This window comes from Convolutriloba macropyga, chromosome 5 (assembly GCF_964194025.1).
Source record: "Convolutriloba macropyga chromosome 5, txConMacr16.3, whole genome shotgun sequence".
NCBI classification, from domain to species: domain Eukaryota; kingdom Metazoa; phylum Xenacoelomorpha; order Acoela; family Convolutidae; genus Convolutriloba; species Convolutriloba macropyga.
In genome coordinates this window covers 14,641,397-14,661,351 of record NC_134472.1, presented here as the reverse complement: position 1 = coordinate 14,661,351, position 19,955 = coordinate 14,641,397, and the positions used below count along the sequence as shown (strand labels likewise).

General features: G+C 34.4%; 3 protein-coding genes across 3 annotated transcripts in view; 2 read left to right on the top strand and 1 right to left on the bottom strand.

Annotated features, from left to right (window-relative positions):
- Positions 1-19,955, top strand: part of LOC142339158 (transitional endoplasmic reticulum ATPase-like) — a 622,037-nt gene that overhangs the window by 510,955 nt on the left and 91,127 nt on the right. The window lies entirely within an intron of this gene.
- Positions 130-17,500, top strand: LOC142339827 (uncharacterized). The gene is made up of 3 exons (XM_075390123.1): positions 130-512; positions 13,804-14,034; positions 17,052-17,500. The coding sequence occupies exons 1-3, from the start codon at positions 290-292 to the stop codon at positions 17,309-17,311; spliced, it is 714 nt and encodes a 237-aa protein (XP_075246238.1). The 5' UTR covers positions 130-289; the 3' UTR covers positions 17,312-17,500.
- LOC142339162 (dynein light chain roadblock-type 1-like) overlaps positions 17,732-19,955 on the bottom strand; it is a 237,378-nt gene continuing 235,154 nt past the window's right edge. The window contains exon 5 of the mRNA XM_075388956.1: positions 17,732-18,047. Within this exon, the coding sequence (XP_075245071.1) occupies positions 18,001-18,047 (47 nt within the window). The 3' untranslated portion in view covers positions 17,732-18,000. The remainder of the gene's footprint in view (positions 18,048-19,955) is intronic.

Here is a 19,955-nt window from a genome sequence, read left to right as displayed (position 1 = left end):
TGATTTATTCTCAAAAGGCAAATATGTACGCAAAGGAAACAACATTTTCTTTTCACTTTTATCTGACGTCAAAGTGAGTATTATGTGGAAAGATTTGAAATATAACATGTAATTCATGTTCTTCTGCAAAATTGAGTAACAGACTGAAACTCAAAAATTATTTTTTCCTGTGCAAATTTGACTGTCCATATTTGGAGTTATAAAGTAATTTCGTTATATTTCATCTTAGTGTGACAATCGGTTGTTTATCCTTTACTGCAACTATAAGCAATTAATTTTTGAAACAATAATGTTTGTTTCGTTGATTTACTTTTGCTGTTTTATTTTGGAGGCTGTGAGTGTGTGTATTCTGGTCTTTGCGCTGACCAGAGATGTCTGGTTCAAATTCAGTGGTAATTTTGCCATTTATGGAAGTATTGAAGGCTATGGCAACCTGTGGAAGAAGTGCTTCAGACTTATTGAGCAGGACTTTCAGGTCACATGTGAGACTACCAAACCCATCTCAACCCCAGGTTTGTACCATTTAAGAATTGAAGTTTCTTTCATTCCATCCAAAGATAAAATAAAACTTCATACGGTTCATACTCAATTTCTTTGTAAGATCCCACTATGAACTAAGCTAAAATCATACACGATCGTTGTATGAAAAACAAATTTCTCTATATGAAATATATAGAATAACAAGGCGGCTCGGCATTGTGCGATCGCACATAAGGTTCCGACCCCGCTCATCCACAATTTTGGCATAATTGTCTACCAAATGAGGAACAGATAGAAAAACACAAAAAATTCAAGTATTTTTCAAAAAAACTGGTGTTTGAACGAAAAGATAGCCTCCAAAGCAAATAACTCAGTGGAGTAAAAAAATGATGCATCAGATTGATGAGATATGCCGATTTTAAGAAAGCGAGCGAAGACGAACGGCAAAATCAAACAACAACAACTAACATTAATTACATAAAAAAATTGATGTCCGTTTTAAAAAACAAAACTTAAAAAAAAAGTCGAAAAAGCGTCAGATAAAACTGAAAAAAAAAAACAAAATAACTTGTCATTCACCAGAAAAAAAATGAATATTTACCAGCTCATAATAAAGCTTGGTAACAATAAGACAAAAAAGAACAGAAACTTTAAAGTTAGAAAATTCGTTGAATTTTAAAAACAAAACAATTAATTTCAAAACAATCAAAACCATTAGTAATGAACTATAACATCCCACAGGTTTACAATTACCAATGCTTCTATAGAAGGGAATTAAGAACTCTTGGTATTCAATTTTTTATGCAGTTACAAAAAGAACAACAAATAGACAACAAACTAAAAATCAATTAAAACTTGCCAGAAAATGCTTTGGAAGCCGTAAAGCCATACTCTGGCCCCAAAAATATGTTCGATTGCACCTTCTTCGAACACCGATACTGTATTATCTGGCCGCTCATTAATGAAAATAAGCAACAATTAGACAAAAAAATGCAAAATTATGTAATACTTGTTTCCTTTCGAAAAAAATTTACTTCCAAAGGAAGGAATGCCATTAATTACAAAATGAAAAAGTTGAATAGGTTTGTTTATTCTTCCAAAGGAAGCCCCCAAGACCTGCAATTAATCAGAACATGTCTTAAGTCTACAAAAAGAACGTCAAATATGACAAAAATGCGTTGTGCGTTATTTTGAACGCAAAAAATGTGATAAAAAACTGACAATAACGTGATAATTTGACAAAATCAGAAAACATGAAAAATGGGCAAATACCTAAAAATTAAAAAAAAATGTGAAATCTGGTAGTATCAAAGCAAGAACACCAAAACTTAAGGATTAAAACCGCAGTAAAGTGTAAATTTGAATTCAATGAAGGAGCAGTCTTTGATTGCTGACACTGAGCTACAATTTGACCAAAGTTAGAGAAAAATGGAGGCAAAGTTCAACCAGCCATTTTTAATTTAAAAATCAAATATTTTAAAAGTCAAAACGACCAAAACTTTCAAGCAATCAACTAGATAAATTAATTTCAAGCTAATTAGGAAGCCAGTACGAGCTATCACTAGTGAGCTTTGATTTGAAGTGATCTGTTATTTAATTAATTTAAAAAAGATCGAATTTTTTTTTATAAAAAACCGACTGATGACAATCCAGTTATTTTTGGATTGTAACGGTCCAAGATTGGTACAGAACTAGTCCTGCTAATGTTGATTGTGCATTAGGAATATTCTTTTGGAATGTCATTGATATAGATATTTTATTTGTTAAATAATCAAAGGTAAATGCTGCGTTTTTGATAATCAACGAATAATGTTAGCAAAAAACAGGAAAGTTTTATTTACAGAGCACTTTCAACGGAAGTTGAAGTGGAACTAGCCCCCTTTTCAGTCTACAAAGATTGTGTTAGTGGTGTTTGGTGTGCACTTCCTGCAAATTTAATCAGAGTGGACTAAAGAAATTAATTTCGTGCTGTTTTTGACAAAAAAGTCTGAATTTTGCGAAATTTTTAGCCCGAATTTGTGACAAAAAAATCAATGAAATCAACCGACATTGTATTTTGTCTTTAAACGTAAAATCAACAACATTTTCATGAAAAATTTTAAAAATTTTTATCAAAATTGGCGAAATTTTAGTCAAAAATTCCAAAAAAAGGTGAATGAAATCAACGGAATTCACTCTATTTTCTCGAAAATTAAAACCTCGATATCTCCCTGTCAAAAACGAAAATAAAAAAATCTTTTTATTTCCATATTCTACGCTGGACAAGCTTTCTAATGATGCCAGTCTCAAGTCACTACGATGAATATATCGATCGGCCAAAATTGAATGATAAAAAAAACACAATTGAGTATATAGTTCCTCCCCCCTCAAGAGGTGTCGGAACAATAAGGAAACATTTATGGAAGGCAAGAATTCAATTTCAAAAGAAGTGTCTGATCCTCGTACCAAGCCTAAGCAATCACACACAGTTTATTACATATAAGACCTCCCTGATTGAGAAATCATTGAGAAATGAATTTGTTTTTATGCTATTTAAAAAGTTTGTATCCTAGAGTAGTGATCTCTCGAACAGCCACTAAATCAACAATTAGACAAAAAGAAAAAATGCAAAATTATCTAATACTTGTTTTCTTTCGAAAAAATTTATTTCCAAAGAAATGAAAGCCATTAAATACAAAATGAAAATGCTGAATACGTTCGTTTATTCTTCCAAAGGAAGCCCCCAAGAACTGCAATTAATCAGACCATGTCTTACGTCTACAAAAAGAACGTCAAATATGACAAAAATCAAAAATTTATTTCCTTTTTTTGTGAAAAACACGTGTCGAAGCCAGTAAATTCATAAAGAATTCTTTAAAAACATTAGATTATTTGCACCAATCCCATTTGACACCTTCCCTTGACAAAAACAATGTCATCTTTAACCTTTAATTAACGAGACCAGGTATTAAACAGACAATAAAAGGAACAAAATTGCGAAATTGAAATGTTTTTGTTTTCATTTTGGTAAACAATTGTTTTCAAAGTCATGAAAGCCATTATCTATCTTCTAATATCAGAACGTCGGCTCATCTATTGTTCTAGTAAAAGCCAACCAAACCAGGTCTTTGTACAGAAAATTAAATGCGACTAAAAAGACAAAGTAAAAACGACAGTTAAAGACAAAATTAAAAAATTCAATTAAATTCTTTTAGAAAGTATTGTCAAAGCGGTAAAGAACCACAATCTATATCTTTAAGGGTTTAAATATTATGAGTTGTGCGTTTTTTTGAACGCGACAAATTTGATAAAAAAACTGACAATAACGTGATAATTTGACAAAATTAGAAAACATGAAAAATGGGCAAATACCTAAAAATTAAAAAAAAAATCGTGAAATCTAGTAGTATCAAAGCAAGAATTCCATAACTTAAGGATTAAAACCGCAGTAAAGTGTAAATTTGAAAACAACGAAGGAGCAGTCTTTGATTGCTGACACTGAGCTACATTTTGACCAAAGTAAGAGAAAAATGGAGGCAAAGTTCAATAAGCCATCTTTTATTTATTTCAAAGTCAAAACGACCTAAGTTTTCAAGCAATCAACTAGATAAATTACTTTCGAGCTAATTAGGAAGCCAATAGGAGCTATCACTTGTGAGCTTTGATTTGAAATGTTCTGTTATTTAATTAATATAAAAAAAAGATCGAATTTTTTTTCATAAAAAACCGACTGATGACAATCCGAATTATTTTTGGGTTGTAACGGTCCAAGATTGGTATAGAACTAGTCCTGCTAATATTGATTGTCCATTAGGAATATATTTTTTCGAATTTCATTGATATAGATATTTTATTTGTTAAATGATCAAAGGTAAATGCTGCGCTTTTGATAATGAACGAATAATGTTAGCAAAAAACGGGAAAGTTTTATTTACAGAACATTTTCAACGGAAGTTGAAGTGGAATTAGCCCCCTTTTCAGTCTACAAAGATTGTGTTGGTGGTGTTTGGTGTGCAATTCCTGCAAATTTAATCAGAGTGGACTAAAAAAAACTTATTTCGTGCTGTTTTTGATGAAACAATGAAACAATTTATTTTGTCTTTAAACGTAAAATCAACAACATTTTCATGAAAAATTTTAGTAAATTTTATCAAAATTGGCGAAATTTTAGTCAAAAATTCCGAAAAAAGGTGAATGAAATCAACGGAATTCACTCTATTTTCTCGAAAGTTTAAACCTCGATATCTCCCTGTCAAAAACGAAAATAAAAAAATCTTTTTAATTCCATATTCTACGCTGGACAAGCTTTCTATTGATACCAGTCTCAACTCTCTACGATGAATATATCGATCGGCCAAAATTGACTGAACAAAAGAAAACCCAGTTGAGTATATAGTCCCCCCCCCCCCCCCCCCCTCATGAGGGGTCGGAACAATAATGAAACATTCATGGAAGGCAAGAATTCAATTTCAAAAGAAGTGTCTGATCCTCGTACCGAACCTAAGCAATCACACACAGGTTATTACATATAAGACCTCCCTAATTGAGAAATCATTGAGAAATGAATTTGTTTTATGCTATTTAAAAAGTTTGTATCCTAGAGTGGTGATCTCTTGAACAGCCATGAGCTGTGCTCAATTGTTACATGACAAATATCAAATGGTCATCTAAATTGGACTTATACGTAGATGCTGGATACTTAGGTACATATACTTAGAAGCTCCAATCTTGGCCCAAAAAAGACTTTCCTGAGTGAATTTCCTCAGTTTGAATTTGAATAACGGACGACTTTTTTTGATGCCTCGCTTTAATAAAAGTAGAATATTTCAATAAGTTCATATTTCTTATGATCAACTGACAAAAACAAGATGCTGGTCGATCTTAACTGCGGCTCCTTAAAGTTTCGAGGAGCAAAGAATAGTTGAAATGGTCCATTCGAATCCATTTTCTTCTTTAATTACCTTTTAGTTCTCACACATTGTCTTCTTTTCACTTTTTAATTTTTCATCCTTGCAATAAGAAAGGTTCCAAGTTATCCATCCTGAAATCTGCGCAGCTGGCAACGAGCTGTTAACCTGGTTAAAAACCCATGATTTTTTTGAGGCTTTTTTCTAAGTGCTAGGGAGCGAAAAGTTTAATTAAGTTTAGTTCATCTTCTCTTCGAACAAAAAGTGTTTTTACAGTGTTTTATAGCCCCTATAATGTAATATTTCTAATCAGAGCACTGGGTTTTCTTGAACAAATCAAAAATTGCTTAGTTAATGAGAGCCAGGATGACTAGGATCTTCAAAATTTGGTCTAAGTTATCAAGATAAAATGCTTCTGAATAAATTCTCGGGACTCCGTTTCTCTTTTGATAGCATTGAGTTGACATAAAGTAATCCTCGCTATTGTTACTCTAACACAACTCAATTGCGTTTATTATATGCATCAGCATTCAGCCTTGGGCAAGATTTGATTTTCACAGGATCAAAGGTTTAGGGAAGAAGCTATGCATCATTTTTCTGCATCCTTACTAAAACCATCAGAAAAAAAAATGATTAACAGAAGAAGTGTGATAAGGTAGATGAGTGTTAGATGCTGTAGATACTCTGGGATTCATAGTCTGAGTGCAAACAGGTCCTATCTATCTTTCGGGGAAAGTGACTGCGCAATAATAAAACAAAGTTACGAGGACGGAAAAGAAACAAGGGAATTCCTAGATTAACGAGTAGTTGATTAAACAAATCTGAAATCAGACGCTCTACTTGACAGGGAAGCAAGTTAAGCAGAAGAATGATTGACGTGGAGAAGCCACTGAAACAAATAAAAACTGGGTCAAAGAGCAGAATGATTTTGGAAACAAAACTTGAACAGTCGCTCTCTTGAGTAAACTGACAAACTTTTCACGTTCTATACAAAAATTAAAGATATTTTTTTTTACATCAGATACTTGGTTTTATCTTTCTTACTTCTTTGACCTATTTTTTGTGATTTTCAAACGCCTCAAGCCGATTTAAATAACAAAATTAGCCAAGTTATTTCGAACGCACCAGACGAGGCAAGAAGGCAAGCGGTTCAAGCAGTGATGGGCAGGCTGCAGGAGCATCAAAGGAAGAATGCCGATAGATTTCAGGACTAGAAGATTTGGTAAAAAAAACTTGGTGAGCGGTTGAGGGAGCAAGAAAGGCCTTATCTAAAAAACTCTGTGCTCATTGACACCCCCTTCGATGCAACCAAATCCAAAACAGAGTGGCTCCCGGTTCTCTTAGCCATTCTAAATAAACTGAACAAATGGCACAAAAAAATAACTGAACACAGCTTGACCACTTATATATTTTTTACTCACCTGACACAGTGCTTTTAGAAATTTTCAAATCTGTGATACTAATGTTTGCTCGCTGTGGAGATAAAGATGAGATACACAAAACCAGAGAAGGTTTAAGAGCTTGAAAAACTACATCAACCAAAAATATCATGGGCTAAGGAAAAACTGCCCCTCTTGATGGTTATTTTGAGAAACTTGCTCGCAGTAAACGTATGATTGCTGTATCATATAACTGTAAAATCTTTGTTCTGTGCAAGAACAATTAAAGTGAAATTTGCGCAAGCCCTGCAATTAGAGATAATGGTGCTTTAGCCACAAAAAAGCGCAAGACTAATCTAAGAAAACTCTAAAAAAAATTTATGCACTTATGTCCCAAAACTCAGCATCAGAAAACCAATGGATGGTAAACCATGTCCTTAACATTAAAAAGAAAAACAAAAATATTTTGACATTGCTAGCGTTTTTGCTACAATTATCATGCTGTATTACGACTAATACAGAGCATTTTTCAACAAAATCTTAATAGGGTATTACGTTAAACAATTGAACAAAAAGAGAAAGGAAAAAGATGTGTTATGCGACAATTGAGGACTTGTAATACATTAAAAATCAGAAACAAAAATTCGTAACTAGCATTGTAGCTGAGCGGCGACCTTCGCGGACACAGTTTTTCATTGTTTTATCAAGATAAAAATAAAAAACTGAAAATATCAAACTGTTCATGATTTCCGCGGATGCAGTGGGTCATTTTTTTGAAAATTGTTTTCCTAAAAATAAAATCTCCCAAAAGATTTCTTTTTTTTTCATTTTTTCTTCTCACGAAAGTTTTTTTTAAAAAGGTTTTATTTTTTTCCCAATAAAGGAAGGAAAAGAAAGATAGAAGGGCAAAAAGGAAGAAAGCGAAAAAGTTTTTTTCCATTAATTTTGTTTCCCCTCCAATTTCATTTTTCAATCGTTTCTTCTATATTGCACATCTGAAGGGAATAACAATAAAGCAACAACAAATGTGAATGACGATCGAAATGAGCGACATGATTGGCCTACTAAAAATACGCTCGGTTTGACAAAAATTTGAACACTGAAATAGATCAAAGAGCCAATTGTAATTGTACTAACAGAAACCTGGACTACTGACGATGTTCAATCTGGAGTATTTACTCTCTCAACTTAAAGTCAAATTAAAACATGTAGTCGCAATGGAATTGGTGGAGCTGTAAGAATGTCTTCCTCAGAAAACCTGAGAATAATAAATACTTTTAAGAGCGGCATTGGGAACGTAAAAATTTCTTGTCGTCTTTTCCTAATGGCAAGGAAATTTTTTAACACAAATGTTTATAAGTCAAAGAAATATCTAATTGACGAAATCTTAAACTTCCTATGAGATGACATAATGTCTTTAGAGTTACAGTTTTAAGAAACAGCAAAAAGCAATTTCTGGTTGGACTTGATTATGATATATTAACAATCAGTAAAAAAGATCAAATTTAACTCAAAGTTGTCTTAATTTCGACGAAACCTAACAGAAGACTTAGTAGAACACGAAATACCGTTTCCAGAGACAGCAATTCTTTTTTTTCTCAAAAAGTTCTGGGGACTATTGCCTTGATAAAAGTGCAATATCGTTCACCGGGTCTTTATTCTGTGTTTTTATACAACATTAAACTGCAAATAGACCAAATAGAGAATTATTTTTTGTATCGAAGCAACATCACAAATTTAAAAAGAAAAAAATTAGAAAAAAACCTGAATTATGATGTATTTCTCGAGCTGAGGGAAAACAAGTGTAATATTTTGAACAGAGAGAGCGTTGTTAAAAAAATGTGAAATTGTCACAAACGATAATCCGCGATTCGAACGTGATGTTCGTCCCAACTATGAAAAAAAACGCAAACAGAAACTTGGCTCCAATTGGTTTAAAATTTAAGAATAATAAATTTATAGGGTTGAAAAAGAAATACAGTGAAATATGCCGAAAAAACTAAAGCTGAATTTATATTAACTCAAACAATTCTTATGAACAAAAGATATACGGATACAAAGTGAAATTAAAGACAATGACTTTTCGAAGTTCGTCAAAAATTAATGCATGGACAGTTGTCTCAAAAACTGTGTCTTATTCCAATTGAACTGAATGACAGTTGACAGTTTTTATGCCAGGTCAGGTCATGCCAGAAAAGCATACCAGGAATCTTTTTTCAAGCATGAGAAGAGCTTTAACACTCTATTGCACTTTCAGGTAACATTAGCACTGATATTTTTGAAACAACAAAAGGACTGAATAACAAAAATTACAATAGAAAATTTGGCTGATATGCTTCAAATCAGAAACGTTATACTGCAAAAAGAAAGTCCTACAATATGCAAGGCCCTATGTTGCGTTTTCAACAAATGTTTTTTACTAACGGTTTTTCTTTATAACTGGAAAACGGCTGAGGTGAGTTCCAACCTTAGAACAATTGCCAAACAAATCTGAACAACAAATGACCGATATGTCCTTTATCGGTACTTGGCAATGTGCTTGAGAACAAAGTTCAAGCGCGTTTTGTCATTGTTTTCAAAAACAAAGTTCTAGGACCTATTCAGTACGGGTCCAGAAGTAAAACAAAGTACTATCAAAGCAAATTGTCAAATGATAGAAATTACGCAAGATTAATTAAACAACAAAGAATCATCGTGTTACAAAATCTTTCACCTGAGCAAAACCGCCAATACTGCTAAAAATGAGATATTACTAAGAAAACTGGAGAAACCTAGAAAATGAGGGGGCATTTCTCGGCCTCTTGAAATCACACTTAGGTGAAAGAAAAGATATTTTTTTTTGTATTGGAGACGTCAAATCAGAGGCAGGAGCCACTAAAAGCGGTATCGGTCAGCTAACGGATTAATTTCCTATACATATATATATATATATATATATATATATATATATATATATATATATATATATATATATATATATATATATATATATATATATATATGCGTGCGTGTGTGTGTGTGTGTATCTTTATGCACCTCGTTTTGTGTGCGAAAAGAGCAATACCAAACCTGTTTTCCGATGATACCTCAAAACATTGCTCCCTAGAGGAGGGACATCAGAAACTATTAAAATATTGCCATAAAGTTTGCCGCGGGATCGAGGAAAAACAAACTCAAGATAGAAAAGGCAACTGATTTCAGAAAAATGTTGTGTCTCAAAATCCTATCTTAATAACTAGTTTTGGAGGTGAAAGAAGATCTGAAAATTATTATTGTACAGTAGGTCAAGAAATTTCACTCAATAACTAGTGAAGGTGCTTCCTTAGGTTAGACAAGAATCACTACAATAGCGTTTGAACAACTACTATACCATCAACAAAATTGAATTAGAAAATCTTTAATTGAAGAAGATAACAAAATTGAAGTTAGCGACATCAAACTCTTAGCGGAAATTGACAACAAACAATAAATCTTCGGTTACGCGTGCGCGTAAGATATTCAGTTCTTCTGCAAAATTAGACGCCAAGATAATCAAAACATTAACATCTCAACTGAACAGAAGTTCCGTTTTTGTTTACATACAAATTGCGGATAAAAACATACAGAGAAACCATATCCTCCTAAAATAATTGGGGTAGAGGTCAGTAATTTAGTTCTTCTTGTTTTGCTTAATTTTTTTTTTCAATTTTCATGTCAAGAGACATCACTCTGCAAATTTTGACGTAAAAATGTTTTGCAGGCGCTGGTTGTACCAATGCACTGCACTTTTGATTCAGCGTTTGGAAATCCCAATTTAATCTAACGTAAACGAATTGAGCACGATTATGCGGTCAGAGTCTAGTGAATGCGGGACAGCTGAATTTTATTATCCCAATTGTTAGAAACCACCTGATACTTGTAATTGTCTGAAATTTCCTCGATGTCCTCGAATTTGACTGGAACTAAAATATCTGTAATCGACTTTGGCTAGCCAAAAAAAACGTGTCATGGAATTCGGCTGGATAATAAAACCTGTCGTGGGAGCACAATAAAGATTTTATGTAACACTTTTCTAAGCACATTTTGGAAGGGAACCAAACACACCACTTAGCAATATAAGTACAGTCCCCAAATCGTCAAATCTGAACTATGAATAAATACTAAACCACTATCTAGACATGGACACTGTCCCTGTTGAGGACTTCATAGACCACAACGGATGGGTGTCTGAGAGAGGAATGATGTCCTCATAGAAAAGGCATTGGAAAAAAGCCCAAGTCGATGCAGGTCGCAGGTACAACAGCGATGAGAACAAATCTGTGTCCCGTTTTATCTGGCACCCAAAACTGACAAATCCTATCCCACGATCGAAAACCTCCCTCGAACTGAAGTTGGTCAGAAAAGTGACTAAGCGTTTCAAGGGAGACCTCAGAGAACTGTGGGATACTCTGGCAACTAGGAGTATCGTCGCTCGTACGTCGTCTACGACCATAGTATTTCAGGAGCCCGGAATCCCAGAAATGAGAGTACGGAATAGCGACCTGGCCAAATTTGGCGCAAAAGCAGAGCGAAACACAGACCTGTGGCAATTTGGTCAAAGACGTCCTCTGCCATATGACAAGGCAACGGAAGAGAAAATAGCCTTTCACTCAAAAGGGTTAAAGAAAAAGTATCGTGGTGATGTGATAATTAGACTTAAGCAGACAGATAACACCTACAGAATTTCGTCTGCAAATAGCAATCTTTCAAAAGCAATGAGCGCTCGAAAGCCCACCAAACCACAACTGTTGATAACACAAGGTAGCAAAAACTCCGCAACTCCAAATTCTTCCGCTGCTTCCTTCGTCTCAACGCCCTCAACCTCAACAGAAAAGAGAAAACGACGCGATCTCGATTACTATGGTTTTCAGAGCTCAATACGCTCTGTGACTGACCTTGAATCCGCTCCAGTTTCGAAACGATCAAATTTGGAAGAACTGTCAAGCCTGATATAGAGACGGTCATTCAAGAAGAGGCATCACAACCCCCAGTCGAAGAAACGATTTTCGTTTTGCGAGTCATCAGGCCACCTGATCCACGCATACGTTCAATTTCCAGCTCTCCAAACAATAATGAGTAAGATTATGCCGACTACAAAAGAAAAGTCAGCATGAATGTTTCCGACGCAGAAAATCGAATTAAAACACTAAAAACCTCATCATCAACATCTGATCGCAGTTCCTCCTTCAATAGTTTATTATTTATAATAACCAGCAAATATTTTCAATTGTATTATGTGCATAAGTCCAAATTGATAACAACTATTGTCCTCAAATTTTGTCGAAGCCAACGATATGTGATATATATATATATATATATATATATATATATATATATATATATATATATATACATACATATTTATATATATAAAATAGGTTTCAAGATATTAACCAAACTCATGACTTAAAATTAGCATCTGTTAACTTATAACTATTCACCTTTGTAAATTTTGCCTCCGACTAAAATGTCGGTCATACATAATTGTTCACACAACACACTTTTGTTAACTTAAGTAATTTCAATTTTTTTATATTCTTCTCACGAATGCATTTGCTTATCAAAACCTCCTGTTTTGGACCAAGACAGTTCGTTAGTGGAAATGCGTCAGCCATCCTTAACTAGAAAAAAATGGAATCGTAACAAAATCCCTAAGAAACTTTCGTAGCAGTAAACTCAAGCTGAACATTGGAGAGTGGATTTGTGCTTCGAATCCAATATTGAAAACTTGGACTCGCAATTGCACTTCCATTGCATATTTCACGGCATATCTCACATGATGCAGTCAGCACCTAAAGAACGCGCTCTACTTGGGATAGAACCGTTTCGAGGACAACCAACTCTTTCGAGAACCCCCATTGAGGTTGGAGAGATGGAGGATCATTTTGAAGTTGGTGATACTAGCAAAGTAGGGCATCTCAATCGGCATACCACGAGAAACTCCCCTGATAAAGTCTCCCTTCCTCCAGAGCCAATTTATGAAGAAGATGTGGTCAACATTACGGCCCAAAGTGAGAGAGATCGTAGAATAAGAAATTAGCAACGCGAAAATAGATGGCTTACTAAGTGTCAGAAAATTGAAGCAGCGGAAATTCTGTGTGGCAATAGGCCGTGGAAATTTTGCGGTAGAAAGCCATCTCACTTACACAAATTAATTTAGGCATGGAGGGTAGACGGATTTTTGGTTCTCAAGAACCAACAGTTCAAATTGATCAGATTTCCACAAAAGACCTGTGGGATACTCTCGATAATGTCTTCTTGAGATATATCACACTGATTTTGAAGATAAACAGAATTGCTAGATTTTTGACTTTCGAAAGGAAATATGAATCAACCAGGAGAAAACATTAACCAGGAGAAAACTACTCATTTGCAATGTCTCAGAGCTACACTTATATGAAATTTTTAAAACAGCAACAAAAATAGTAAGGAGCGAAAACTCAGTTTCGTGTCTAGAAAAACTAATTTCCGAAGATTAGTTTTTTAAAATTACGAATGGCTGAACGAGATCTAGGAAATTTTGTCTACTCAAAAACAATTATCACAACTTTTCTATAAGATCTATAAACAGGCAGATAATAAACTGCTTAATAGTTTTTTTTGGAAACTTCGTAAATAACATTCGTACTAAATCAAACCTTTAAGTTAGAGACTTCTGCAATAAATTCCCTGATAATTACATCATAGACAATTGTGAGTTACGATCTATGTTTAATAATAAAAAATTACTTTCTGTATTTTTATTGACATTGGTAATATTCCTGTTTTTCTTGTCAGCAACTACCATGGTCATTTCTCTTCCACTTGTGACACTTAAAATCAGGACTTCGTGACCTAATAGTGATCTCCCATAGTGATATTGACTTTGTCTCGATGTAAAAATATATAATTAGGATTTTTTTTTCGATCGACCTCTGGTAACATTTTTTTTATTATTATTAAGTTCTGTCTTACTTCCCAGTTATCAACGAATTCTAGATTTTCAGTGACTTCGTCACCTATACACGACAATTTTATTCAAATTTTTATGTTTATTTCAGTGTTCATCTATAGCACGCGGACAATGCTCATCTCAGCTTGCATAGTGGGAGGGTTGTGTTGTGTGCTGCTGCTCAAGTCATGGGTTCACTGTAACCACCCCGCGCTAACAGGAGGCGTAGGGGGTGGGGGAGTGGGCGGAGCCAATATGGACACGACTAGTTTGCGAGATGAAGACTCTAGATACTACAAGTGTTTTGCAGTACTACTCATGCTATCAAGCGTACTGCAAAGTTAGTATACCAATAATAAAAATTTCAACGCAATCGCGTTATTTCCCTGGTTAATTTCCCAGACTCAAGCTACCTCTGATCATGTTTTGGCCGAGCACAGGGGGCATAGTGCGACCCCAATTAAAGGATCTGAAAAATGTTATATGCGCACGATGGTCTGTCTCACAATGGTCAATGGACAATGGTCTCAGAAAAGTTTGATCAGAGGCCATAGTCTGAACATAGTCTCGACAATGTTCACACCAAAATCTGCTACTTATAAACTCCAAGTGAAATGGGTCTGAACCGCTCCGTGAACCGATAAAAAATATTATTACCCGCTCATTAGCAAACTTTTATTTACCTCCTTTTCAACCTGTGTTTACTCAAATTTGGGTCGCGCGAAATGCCCTTATGGAACAATATTTCACTGGATTTCGAATTTTCAACGCCAAAAAAATTCAATTTTTATAAAACGAAATTGAAATCCTTAACGGTGCAGCAAAAGATTTTCTCTAGTAATTACAACCAAAATACAAAAAAAACTGAAAAATGGCTAATATTTGCCTAAAATGGACTGGTATGTTTACAATTTTATTAAAAAAGACAAAGACACCTCACGTAAAAAAGAGAGATTTTCAATGCATGAAGTATCCATGGGAAGCTGCCATATGTACTAATTTTTTGGAAATGTAGTCTACTCAGAGATCCAAAAAAATGAAAGAAGCCAAGAACTAAGAAAAATGTGTGCCTAATGTGCACTTGAAACACAATATTATACTCTCAAAAACATTGTGATATCAATTTCAAAGCATTACATATTCATGCAACATCGATCATCATTCATTTTGACAAAAAAAATCAAATTAAAATAGAAACCATTCAGCCAAATAGAAACATAGCTGGCAGATTGCTAGAAAATAGCCGCATTTGCTTCGTATATCTGCAGTCCCAAAAAAAACAGTAAAAAAGACAGACCACAAAAATTCGTCTTTTCATTGAAGGCTGATAGGTTATATTTTGATTAAAATTAGTATAAATTTTTTCCTGCCCCTATTAGCTGCTCTCAAATAATCTACATTTAGAGTGACACACGCCCATTTGACCTTACTTCTTTGACTTAAGGTGAATAAAAGTCAATTTCAAAGTGAGGAATTCATGTTTGAGAGTGAGGTAAGTCAAGTGCGACCGAAAATTAAATCACGCGAATGAACAAAAAAACTCGCTCCAATAAGAGCGAAAAATGACGTCACACACGCACTTCAGTTGAAATTGCATGAAAGAATGAACAAAAAGAAGATTTGAAGTAGTTGTGACGTCATATGGTCGTAACAAAAATCGCGACGACGAAATAAAAAAACATAACGAAGATTTCCTGTAGAATAACGGAAACGACTACAATTATAATCCCTAACCTAACCTTACCAAAATCAGAACATCGAAATAGACAAGAGAAAAAAAAGTAGCCCAACAGACTACACTAAAGTGTTTTAAAAATGCCGACAATTTTTTAGGTGCGGGGGTGGGGGAGCTAGGTGGGTGGGTAGATAGATTGGGGAGGTGGGTAGTGCTGGGGTAGTTGGGGGTAGCTAGATGAGGGGAGGGGTTAGGGGTAGGTAGGTGGTGGAGGGGGGGGGGGTTGTGCAGTGTAGTTTAGATAATTAGGGGTGACTTATATAGAAACAAAAAATCTCAAAATTACCTCTTCAATATTACCAGCAGTTCCTAATTACTATACATTACAAACGAAGCTACTGTTAAGTACATTGTTCGAAAACAGAAATCAACAATCAAAAACGGAGGTAAGTGCTCGAGCAGAAAGAAGTCAAAATTCAAGTCATGAGCAAACTTGCTTTCTGGTAAAAAAAACCTGTAGAATCTCAATACTCCTCTTCGAGTCGTAAAAAATCAAGAGAAGGCCAATAACAGCCCCAGTTATCGCTGTGTGGCTATTAATAAGAAATGGCTAAAAATGGATACCTAATTATGCCATTCTCTCAAAACATACTTTTAGAAGTCAAAAAGTCACCCATTGAACGCAGCGCATGATCAAAAAACCTCTTTCGTTCAGAAAAATTAGTTTACGCGGCTATTTACCGCGTTTACGCTTTTGGATCAAAATGACGGTTGAACAAATAGTGCTTCCGGTAAAAAAAAACAACCTCAAGAAAACCAATACTCCACTTGAAACTCGTCGTGAAACCAAGAGCAAGGCAAAATAGCTACGTTGAACTTACAGGTTCGCAGCCAAAGACAATTACACCAATTCTGCCGCACTTCTCATTTGACCTTTAGTAGTGAACTGCTGCCACTTGAGTTCAGCTGCTGTCACTTGTGAATGAGAGAAATTTAAATCACGCAAACCAAAAAAATCAATGGCGTATAGGGCACTCAAAAAGTCAAAACTTTCAAGCAAAATTTCAGCATAAAAAAGACCAAAACGTTTTCAGTAATTGCTTCGAACTTCGTTCTAGAGCAAGTAAATATCATAAGCCATGTTCAAACTCAAAACATTTCTTCGGCCATCTCCAAAATTTCTCCAAAATTTCTCCAAAATTTCGCTTTCTCCTAAGCTATGGTCCGTTCCTCATCGCGCGCGCGTAGAGCAAAACAAAATTATTACTGAATATGCTTGGGTGATACAGCTCTTAGGAACATACCTCCACTTTTATTTGGTTAGACAAAAATTTCATATGAAATTTTCAGTTGCATAAAATCGGTGAAATTTAAAATTGGAGTTTTATGTAAAACAATGTTCAGAAGCCTTCATAATGTGCAGTAATTTTGTTGCGAACATTTGTAATTTAGATTTTTTATCACTGTTGCATTGTAATTTTCGATGAAAATTACAATGCAAGTGATAGGCTTGAAAGGACTAGAAAAATCTGTTTTCAAAATCTTTTCGTTTCTTGCAAAATCAGCATTGATGTGCAAGATCAACATCTTGCAATCTTAGCATACTTTTGCAATTTTTCAAGGTCAACATTATGTATTGACCAGGGTAGCTATCTCCTTTTGATCGAACCACACTGTTTTAGCATCTCTCCATCTTTGCGCTCTCATTCTGTTCGCCGACAAAGTAGACAGCGAGTACAGAGGACTAACAGTGAGACTAGCAAGTGGCTACTACTACACACTACTAGCTCCAATTCCACACATGCTTATTTGTGGTCTGGCATTCATTCTCGGATTCAGTAACGGGTGCTGTTGTTGCTGCTGCTGCTCTTGTTGCAATTGCTGTTTATGCAGAATTCTACGATGCGAGAGGAGACGATCAAACAACGTTTCTCTCACGTAGAGTCCAAATAATTTTTATTTACAGAAGCTATTCGTAAATACTTATCTGGATAACCTTCGAATCTCTGCCCAAACCGCGTCATGCAGTGCCTAAATTTCAATTATTCAAATTGACTTACACCGTTTGGGTAAAACGAAGTACATATACTTAAACGGGGTACTTACAGTTACTCAAATACAAGATAGCATTATGGACAGCCATTTTGGTCAGCAGCAACAACTATTTTAAACTACTGCACCACCATACTTTTGAAAAATATTTATGCTTCTATTCATTCTTTATGACCTCAAGCAACTTTTGAGAATACGTTTATTTCAGCTTCTACTCTATTACCAATTATCGCGAAAGGCATACAAGATATAAGAAGTCAACCCAATTTACATTTAATAATGAGTTCTCTGAATTGCTTAATCTAAAAACTTTGAACTTAAAAGTCTAAATTCATTCACAATAACGCTTCTACATATCTCAACAATTTAATTTGAATTTAATGTACACGCTATAAAATGTTCCATGATTTCACTCAGCTTTAGGCATCACATCCCATCAGTCCACTGCTAGTAGTTAACAAGGTGCTGTTATAAAAAAAGGCGGTTGATATGAAAAACTAGTTAAGTTTCTTCACTTGCAAGTTGGTCGCATATTCACAGGCGTCATCCTCTCTATTGCTCTTTGTTACACCCAGGGATCTATTCAGAAGTTGGGTTCTGTATAACCACCAAACTGTAATCTTTGTCTAAAACAGAGTTTGTTAAAATAGGATGCCTTCTTTTTGTGAGATCCTTGTATGCCTCCTTGGAATTCGATCACGTCATAAATGACTTAGATCAGCCGGAAAATTTATTGATACAGCACATAGTTTTGTCATGTACCCAAATTACTCTTCATTTCACAGTTGAGATTCTCTATGGCGCCTATATGATTAATGAAAAATCATACAAAACATGTTGCTTATGATTACCAGATTTGTATGCACGTACACTCGAGCAACATAAATTTAGAGGGTAAAAGCTACTTTTCCCCCTCAAAATTTCCCACTACCTTTGTTTCGATTTCAACGAATGAGGTCGATTCCAGCACTTTAATTGCTGTCTGATTAAAAACCGTCAATCATTTATCGAATAAATTGAATTAAATTTGAACAAATTTGGTAGAAGGTTGAACGTTCTATCATATGTAAATTAAGCATAAGATATAAAACTCACCTATTTCAATTCAACTTGCTTAATGCTGACGTCTTGGAGAAAATGGGACGAGAAAATTGATAATTTGTATGATTCGTTTATGCCCCGTTTATTTTGGCGAGTACTTTTTGGAATCTTTTTCATTCCAAGTACCCTAAATTGTTGCAATTGTGCGCTGAATCTTAATCAAGCATGCAAGCTTCTCGAAGTCATTTTTTCTATGTTCACGCGATAATTCGAAAACTTGAGCTTGAGTTTCCTACGTTTTTCTAGGAAGGTCTTCAATTTGTATATCAAACGCTAGTGGAATGTGAATGTTAGTAACGCGCTCAACTTTCAGCAAAACGGGAAAAATTATAAGAGAAAACTAAGATTCAATAAGCAAGAACAAAGATAATTGAAAAAATTATCGCCCTTTTCTCAACGAATTATTTTTTTGCCGTTCTTTTTATAACACATATCCCATCTTTATTTAATCTTTATATACTAAAAATTTTTAGTAAATTTTTAGTAAAATTGAACCCTTATCTAACTGAAGACATTTCTGCAGAACTTCTGCGGAAAATTTGATAAAACCTTCAACTTAACTAAAAAATTGACCTGTTTCTGTAATTCAAATAGGAAATACAACAATTCCAAGTAATTATTTATGAAATTGCTAATCAGTTTTTATTCAATGGCAGAGAGCAAGCATTAAATTACGGTCAAATTAAGTAGGAAAAGCAAAGCATGATCGTTGAAAAAAAAATGTTTTTTTTTCGTGCTCTGCTCTCTTGTTCCGGTTTGACATAACACAAAAAATTTTATATTTGATTGTCATTTCACACTTCTTTATACATCTTGACGATATTTTTCAAGGATCAGCTAAAATTTGCCCATAAAGGAAAAGTTTTTAAATTTCTGAATAGTTTTTCCCATTAACCTTCGTTTTTCTAAGTCAAAAATTAAAATGAGACTCCTAAAATAGTTTCGTTAACAGAAACTAGTCATCAACTGGGTTCCAAGAGTAGGCCTGAATGTGAAAGTCAATTGAAGAAATAGAAACTACCAACAGAAAGTTGAAAAATGAAACTCAAGTTGAAAAGTTTTCTTTTATCTTTTTCTCGAGAAAAAAAAACATTTTCTGTTGTTCTACTAAAGTAACTCACAGGGGTTCAATTCTAAAAAGCTTTAGTGAAATCAATTATTGAATTAGTTATGTGGAATGCGTTTTTAAGCTGGATAAAAATGTCCTACACTGTTTCGATTAGACGAAAAAGCCTAACTTTACAGGACATTTTGTCCGATTAGTGTGTTTAGGAATCAAGCTATGCCAACCAACACGAACTATACGTCCAAATTGTTTTGCCACCTTATCATTCTCTAGAAGAATAGTTTCTCTTAATGTCATTTTTGTTCAACAAGTGTTCAGCATTGGTTGTTTTGTAACAACTAAACCACAAAAATTGAACCAAAAGGTA